Here is a 7,572-nt window from a genome sequence, read left to right on the forward strand (position 1 = left end):
CAGAGTCACCGTGACGGCATGTGGAGCTGCGGTTAGAGCACAGGCTCCCGGAACCCTGGGTGTACCACCGCCCACCATCGCCTGGGCCACCCTCTCCCCCACCTTGGCTCCTCAGGGAAGGGGTCTCAGGCTGCAGGAGGCCCAGCGGGGGCTCCACCCAGGACACCTCTCACCTGCTGACACTTCTCTACTGTGATGATAGCTTCAGATGAAGGAAAAAACCCCAACAGAGACAATTGGTGAAAACAGAAAACGCATATTTATTGAAAGATAACACAAGCCCTCCTCGAAAGAAATTTAGTTAAAACCATGGATTGGGAGAAAAAAATGAACACAGCGAAAGCCGGGAACAGAGACACCACCTCACCCCCAGGAGCACCGCGCCTGCTCCCAGACAGGTCTGCAGCAGAGAGACCCACGTGTGCGACGGTCTCTGCACAATCGGGCCTAGAAGTACGTGAGCTCGTCGTGCCTGCCTTTGTTGGTTTGGTAGCTGGTCAAGGCCACGGGCTTGTTCTCGTGCGGGAGGCTTTCAAACACTCGGATGTGCACAAAGTCATCCTCGTCCACTTGAACCTGAAAGGAGAGTCCAGTGAGGGGCAGGTGGCTCCTCTGGACCTGGCTGGACAGGGAGGCAGGCCCTGGATGCCCGGAGGTGCATCCCTTCATGTCCCTGGAGACTGGGCTGAGGCCATTCCCACCTTCCTCCTTCAAGTGCAAGGGACGCCCTTGGTGCCCAGCCAGCACCCCTCACCCACACTCACTCCAGCAGAGCCCTTAGTCACCCGAGAGGCTTGGTCCTCTTCTCCAAGGAGGCCGCAGCACACACATGCACACACACACATGCTTGCACACGCATGCTCATTTTAGACAGCCACCAAACCCCTGAAGATGAGGGTTGCCACTGGACCCTGCTGAGCACCCCTGCCCTGGGCACCGGTGAGCTCCCACCTCAGGTTGGACCTTCCTTTGAGGGGGACACCCCACCTTGATGAAGTAGTTCTTCCCAGCAACCAACTGGCTTTTGAACTCCAGAGCCTTGAACACTGGGAACTTCTTGTTCTCCTTCTCCTCTAGCTGGGACTTCACCTGGGGAAGGGGAAAAGGGAGAGACAGGTGAGCTCACCTGTATTAGATGTTACAGCTGAACTCTAATGCACACATTCTACACACTTTCTAGAGCATGTCTGTTCTTCACAGCTGAGCAGACACATTACAATGCCGGCCCTGATTTCAAGTAGAGAAAACAGTTCTTTAATTCTGCTGTGGTTTCAATGGTATCATTTGCCTGTATCATTAGCACTTTTTTTTCCAGACATGGATAGTTTATATTCTCATGGTTACAACAGTGTATATAAATTCATACCTTATTTATCATTTTTACTCAAACCTTCATTTGAAAGAGTATATAGTTTTTACTTTGAAAACTAAAAACCTTTAAAAATGTTAAAATTTAATATTAAATTTAAGCTCCCATCTTACTGATGTGCCTTAATTCTCTTATGTAATCCTAATTTCTTCTGTGACAGAATATGCAGGAGATAAAGTACTTTTGTAGGAAAAAAAATGCTTTGCTAGATCTTTAGATGGTCTCTCTAGGATGCAGGGCCTTTGGGCAGAGACTGTTTCTGATCTTTGCTGTCAGATGTTAATCATACTCTCAGATCAGTCATGTTTTCCCGGGTCTTGGCCTTTGGGGAACTGAGAATTTTTAAGGAGGAAGGGGAGAGCAGGTTGTCTTGTCTTGACTTGAAAACCTAATCTAGTTTCCCAGTGCTCAGGCTGCTGTTTGGGCCACTGGCAGCCGCAGGCGCTCGCTGACTGCGCTGGAATCCTCAGACCAGTTGTGGGGGTCAGGGGAGTTCAGTTAAGACCAGAAGTGTGCTGCTTGGAGAGCCCAGGGGATCACCACCATACATGCCAGTGAGTCACTTGACAAAGGCCTTCAGGGAGGGGCGCTCCCTGTGAAAGAAGTGGAAGGAAGGATCAGAGGGAGGGTCAGGTAGTGAGAATCTAGCTGCCTGCTCTCTCTGAGTTGGTCAGGGCTCTCAGGTGATGAGCTGGGTGTGTTCCTCTGAGCCAGTGCCCAGCTTCGACTGAACACTCACCTGTGCAGCCCCTGTTCCTGCTAGGTGTGCAGGGAACTGACCCTCAGACAGTTTACCTGACCAGGGAGGGGCGAGTGACACCCGCAGACCCTCCTGGGGGTCTGGGATGGAATCACCTGTTTCAGGAGTGGAGGCAGGAGAGCCCCACCCTGTGCAAGGACTGGGGAGAAGCCAGGTAGAGGTGGTGGAGCAGGGGAGGTGGAGGCCTGCAGGATGGCAGGTCACCAACACAGCTCCGACCAGGAGAAAGATGGGCTGGACAGGAGCCAAGGAAAAGCTCACAAGGCCCCAGGTCACGAGGAAGCTGTCAGTTCCCAGACCAGAGTGACCAGGTGGGCAGAGGGCCAGGGAGGGACCTAGGACAGGACTGGATGTGGTGGGTACAGGTCTGTCTCTGGCCTCACTTCTCCTCACCTGTTCATGAAAGTTTCAGTACAAAAGGCCACCAAATGGTACCCCTGCCCCTCACAGAGCCCACCCAGCACATGGGCGGCCTCCTTGTTAGCAGGGCAGTGAGGATGGCGCACTCTCAAGGGATGGACCCCAAGTGCAGGCCCTAGTGACAGCAACTCTTGTCTCCCGAGGGGGCTCACACTCATTCAAGGCTCAGGTGACCAGCAGGGATTCTCCGGCCTGGAGACCTAGGAAGAGGCGGGGAGGGCTGGGCTCTCTGAGTGGCCACAGGGGAAAAGCTGGGAATCTCCTATCTGGCTCTTCTGGGCGTCCCAGCAAATTCCTCCTTTTCACAGGTCTCAGGAGACTAACTCAGCCCCTTCTTTACCGCAGTCAGATGGTCCCAACCGCGGGAGAGAGGACAGGGCTGAGCTCATGGCCTGAGGTTTAGGAGGCAGCAGCCAGGGAGGAAAGTTAAAGGACAAAAGCTTGTCTTCAGCCTCTTCTTATCAGAACGGGAGCCTCCTGGGCCCTACTTGTGATGACAGGCAGGACAGGCCCAGCTCATCCCACCCCAACCTGATCCTCTGGTGTAACTGTTTTTCTGGAAACAGGGCTGGACAGCTGACCAGAGTCTGAACCGGGCTCTGCCTCCTCGACCCAGCTACTTCCTGTTTCTAAACTTTTTATTGGAGACCACTTCAAACTCACAAAAAGGGCTAACCTCAGTCCAGCCCGTCTCGCACGCCTGGGACCCTGACCCCAGACTCACTCATGGGGACCTCACCCCGCCTGCCGTATCCTTTGCTCTTTTAAGTGCTATTCCCTGTCACCTCGCGCCCCCTAACCCAGTGGACACCTCCGCATCAGAGAGCTTCGCAGGCAGGGAGGTGCATCCACCTGCGTCCAGCCCGGCTCAGGGCGGTATGCGCTCGGACGCAGAGCCTCCGTCCCAGCGGGGATGCCCGCGGACGCCCCCGGCCCCCAGGACCCCATCCGCCCCACACAGCCCGAACCTTGTCGGCGATGGCCTGGGTCTCGGCCGTGGCCGGCTGCGTGGCGGAAGGCGCTCCGCACATCATCTTGGCGGCGGGCGGGGCGGGAGCGTGCGGACACCGGGCGGCGGTCGCGCCTGAGCAGCGGACACTCGTGGGAGTGGTCGAGCACAGTCGAGCGCCCAGACCTGGCGCGGCGGTCTTGTGATGTGCGGGCGAAACCAAGCGCGCGGCGGGGGGAGCGCGGAACCGGAAATGGGGTGCGGGGCGTCCCGGAAGGGAGTGGAGCGCCGGCCTGGTCAGTGTGGACTGAGGCGGGCAGGAGCACGGCAGCAGCCCGGGACCCCCGGCGGGCACCGTCTGGGGACCAAGAGTCGTGTGCTGTAGTGCTGTCCCCCCTCCCGGGGTTTGGTGTCGTCCTCCCCTGAGGCTGAGTCAGAGGGTGTGGGCGGGGGCGCGGCCTGCAGGGTTGGGGGAGAGGGGTGGTCCCCGCCCCGCGGGGGTGGGCGCTGAGCCATGGGTCTCGTCTAGGTTTCCGCGTCCCGAGCCGGGCAGGACGCGGGGTGGAGGTGGTTCAGCCTGCCTCCTCCCGGCCACCCGGGCCACTCAGGGCCCCCAGACCCTCTCTCCTGTGTTGGCTTCCAGGTCCCCACACTTTAACCTGCTGTCTGCGATGACAGTGATGGGTCTTGAAATGAGAGGTGTTTGGGTTCGCAGAGGAGCGGGGAGTGGCCCTGAGAGCTGCCCAGGGCCGAGGGGAGAGAAGCCCCTGCCCGGCGTCCCTCATCCCCAGGCCTGACTCAGTTCCCCACCTGTACCGGTCTGCTCTGCACACCATGGTCGTGTGACCTGAGGTCAGGGTGAAGGGCCTACGTGGACGGACAGAAGAGGCACAAAGGAGTCCAGTGGCAGCGAGGTGATGACTCCCAGGGCCTCGGGCCCGGGTGGGGGTCGGGGGAGGGCATTAGTAAAGGGTTTGGTGCTGGCCATTTCGCTTAGGATTTAGAGTACGTGTAATATCCCAGGAAAGAAAGGGTCCCTGTCCTTTTGGGGCAGGGTGGGGCTGTGAGCTGTCTGGACAGGACTAGCCTATCAGAAAAGTCCAGCTGCTCCTCATTGGGCGCTGGGCCTCTGCCACCCCTGGGGGCTGACTCTGCAGGTGCAGGCCAGCCCTGCCTCCTGGGGGCCCAGCGTGGAGCCTCAGTGGGAGCGGCCGGTGAGCAGGTGTGTGGGGAGGGGAGCCTTTCTGGGACGTGCCAGGGCAGAACCTGGTCTGTAAGTTCAGGGCAGCATGGGAGGTGAGGTGAGGTTGAGCCCTGGGGAGGCAGGGAAGGAGAAACTGACACCCCACAAAGGCCCAAGCTCAGAGAGCTTCACTCCGCCCGGGGAGGAGGAGGGGGGCGTCAGCAAAGCAGGGGAGGGGGAGACAGCCTCAGGCCCACCCTCCTTGGTCTGAGTGAGCAGTTTTTTTCTTTTTTTAAGTCTTTATTGAGTTTGTTACAATATTGTTTCTGTTTTATGTTTTGTATCTTAGGTTACAAGGCATGTGGGATTTTTGTTTCCCAGTCAGGGATTGAACATGCAGCCTTTGGTTGGAAGGCAAAGTCTTAGCCACTGGACTGCTAGGGGAGTCTCTGAGTTAGCAGTTTTTATTTATTTTTTAACTGATCATTTGCGTTTAATGGAAAGAAAGAACTATTCATTGAAGGACAGTTTTTTGAGAATGAAAAGACGAACCATCCACTGGAATAAGTATTCTCATTACACATACCTGATAAGAATATATAAAGAAAACTATTCATTGAAGGACAGTTTTTTGAGAATGAAAAGACGAACCACCCACTGGAATAAGTATTCTCATTACACATACCTGATAAGAATATATAAAGAACTCTTACCAATGAATAAATAAAAGATCATTAAAAACAGGTGGTATCCTTGAATTGGAACTTTTTTTTTTTGCTACATCTCCTGGCACTTAGGATCTTAATTTCCCCAGTAAGAAATTGAACCCGTGCCCTCTGCAGAGTGTGGAGTCTTAGCCTCAGGACCACCAGGGAAGTCCCTGGGGTTATCGTCTTAATCATTTATGGCCTGGATGTCTTTGATCTGGTGGTCTCAGACCCTGGGGCTGTACTCTGTAAAAGGTTTTCTTACCTGGAGGATGACTCAGAGCAGCACACAAACAGTGATGCTGATTGAGACGCTGGAGCCAGGCCCCTGGCTTTCACTACTCCTAATTGATTAGACAGAATGTGATGGAACAGGTCTGGCTAGGACAGGCAGGCAAGATAAGAGAGACACCTGGGCATGACTCTGAAGTCACAGGACTCCATTTCAAGACTCCCGTAATTTTTTTTTTTTAATTCACTGCTATATATATATATATATTTAATTTATTTTAATTGGAGGCTAATTACTTTACAATATTGTGGTTTTTGCCATACATTGACATGAATCAGCCATGGCTGTACATGTGTTCCCCATTCTGAACCCCCCACCCACCTCCCTCCCCATCCCATCCCTCTAGATCATCCCAGTGCACCAGCCCTGAGCACCCTGTCTCATGTATCGAACCTGGACTGGCGATCTGTTTCATATGTGATAGTATACATGTTTCAAAGCTATTCTCTCAAATCATCCCACCCTGGCCTTCTCCCACAGTGTCCAAAAGACTGTTTGATACATGTGTCTCTTTTGCTGTCTTGCATATAGGGTCATCGTTAACATCTTTCTAAATTCCATATATATGTGTTAGTATACTGTATTGGTGTTTTTCTTTCTGACTTACTTCACTCCGTATAATAGGCTCCAGTTTCATCCACCTCATTAGAACTGATTCAAATGTATTCTTTTTGATGGCTGAGTAATAGTCCATTGTGTATATGTACCACAGCTTTCTTATCCATTTGTCTGCGGATGGACATCTAGGTTGCTTCCATGTCCTGGCTATTATAAACAGTGCTGCGATGAACATTGAAGACTCCCATAATTCTTAATTTAATAAATTAATGAGAGATAGATTTGACCCCATAAAAATGGAAAACTCTGTGTTGAAAACAAAGCATCATAATATAATGAGCAAGAAGGGCAAGGAAAGCAGTTCTGTGGCTTTTGTCATTCTACAGCTGGGGGATGGGGTAGGTTGGGGGGAGTGGCCCACCTTGAGATGCCTCCCTGTGCGTGACCCTCTTTCCCTGCCGGACTGGTCTGTAGGTGCTCACCTTTTACAAATAGGAGGGGACTGCCCTGGTGGTTCAGTGGTTAAGAATCCGCCTGCCAATGCAAGGGACACAAGTTCTATCCCTGGTCCAGGAAGATCCCATATGCTGTGAAGCAAGTAAGCTGGTGGGCCAGGGCACAACTACTAAGCCTGCACTCCCTACAACCTGTGCTTTGCCACAAGAGAAGCCATCACGGTGAGAAGCCCATTAGCCACAACTAGATAGTAACCCCCACTCGCTGCAACTAGAGAAAGCCCATGCAGCAATGGACTTTTTTATTTCAAAAATAAAAACAAGTAGGAGGGTAACACACCTGTGGATGGCTGTTTTTTAGAGTTGGCTGTAGCAGGGGTCCTCCAACTTGACTTGGGTTTTGGCAGAGCCTCACAGGCAGGCAGAGGAGGGCACAGCTTGTACTAGAAAGGAGGAAAGCTTAGGTGTGCCCAAGGCCTGGAGAAGCTGTGGGCAGGCTCGCTAAAAGCTGAGGATCCTGTGTGATTAATTTCGGGGGCATTCTTGACCTTCTCTGGCTGTCCTAGGTTAGAAAGGGGAGGAGCAAAAATTAGGGAAGATGGCAGTCATGACCAACTTGCGATGTTCCTGGCTGGTGGCTGTAGAGGCTGTGGTCTGGCTTCTGGGCAGTCGTTGCAGAGTTTGTGGGTTAGAGTTCTCTAGTTGCATGTACGTGAATGGGCCATTGTCTGTATGTATAGTCAGTGTCCAGCCTTCCCAGATGGCTTGGTGGTAAAGAATCCACCTGCCAATACAGGAGACGTGGGTTCAATCTTTGGGTTGGGAAGATCCCCTGGAGGAGGAAATGGCAACCCACTCCAGTATTCTTACCTGGCAAAT

General features: G+C 53.2%; 1 protein-coding gene and 1 long non-coding RNA gene across 2 annotated transcripts; one reads left to right on the forward strand and one right to left on the reverse strand.

Annotated features, from left to right (window-relative positions):
- Positions 1–240: 240 nt before the first annotated feature.
- Positions 241–3,709, reverse strand: LOC145538274 (cystatin-B). The gene is made up of 3 exons (XM_081570031.1): positions 3,518–3,709; positions 988–1,089; positions 241–576 (listed from the first exon to the last, which is right to left on the reverse strand). The coding sequence occupies exons 1-3, from the start codon at positions 3,581–3,583 to the stop codon at positions 448–450; spliced, it is 297 nt and encodes a 98-aa protein (XP_081426157.1). The 5' UTR covers positions 3,584–3,709; the 3' UTR covers positions 241–447.
- A 57-nt stretch (positions 3,710–3,766) lies between these two features.
- Positions 3,767–5,424, forward strand: LOC145538275 (uncharacterized). Its single transcript, XR_014076751.1, has 3 exons — positions 3,767–3,938; positions 4,142–4,412; positions 5,031–5,424. It is a non-coding gene; the product is annotated as an uncharacterized LOC145538275 (long non-coding RNA).
- Positions 5,425–7,572: the final 2,148 nt, after the last annotated feature.

This window comes from Giraffa tippelskirchi, chromosome 2, assembly GCF_054371585.1.
Source record: "Giraffa tippelskirchi isolate mGirTip1 chromosome 2, T2T-mGirTip1v1.2.pri, whole genome shotgun sequence".
Lineage (NCBI taxonomy): Eukaryota > Metazoa > Chordata > Mammalia > Artiodactyla > Giraffidae > Giraffa > Giraffa tippelskirchi.

Excerpts from the sequence above, each read along its gene's own strand:
- LOC145538274 (XM_081570031.1), bottom strand. The coding sequence starts at position 3,583 with ATGATGTGCGGAGCGCCTTCCGCCACGCAGCCGGCCACGGCCGAGACC. Across the intron at positions 1,090-3,517 it reads CCCAGGCCATCGCCGACAAG|GTGAAGTCCCAGCTAGAGGA; the intron begins GTTCGGGCTGTG and ends CCCCTTCCCCAG. Across the intron at positions 577-987 it reads GGAAGAACTACTTCATCAAG|GTTCAAGTGGACGAGGATGA; the intron begins GTGGGGTGTCCC and ends CTCTCCTTTCAG.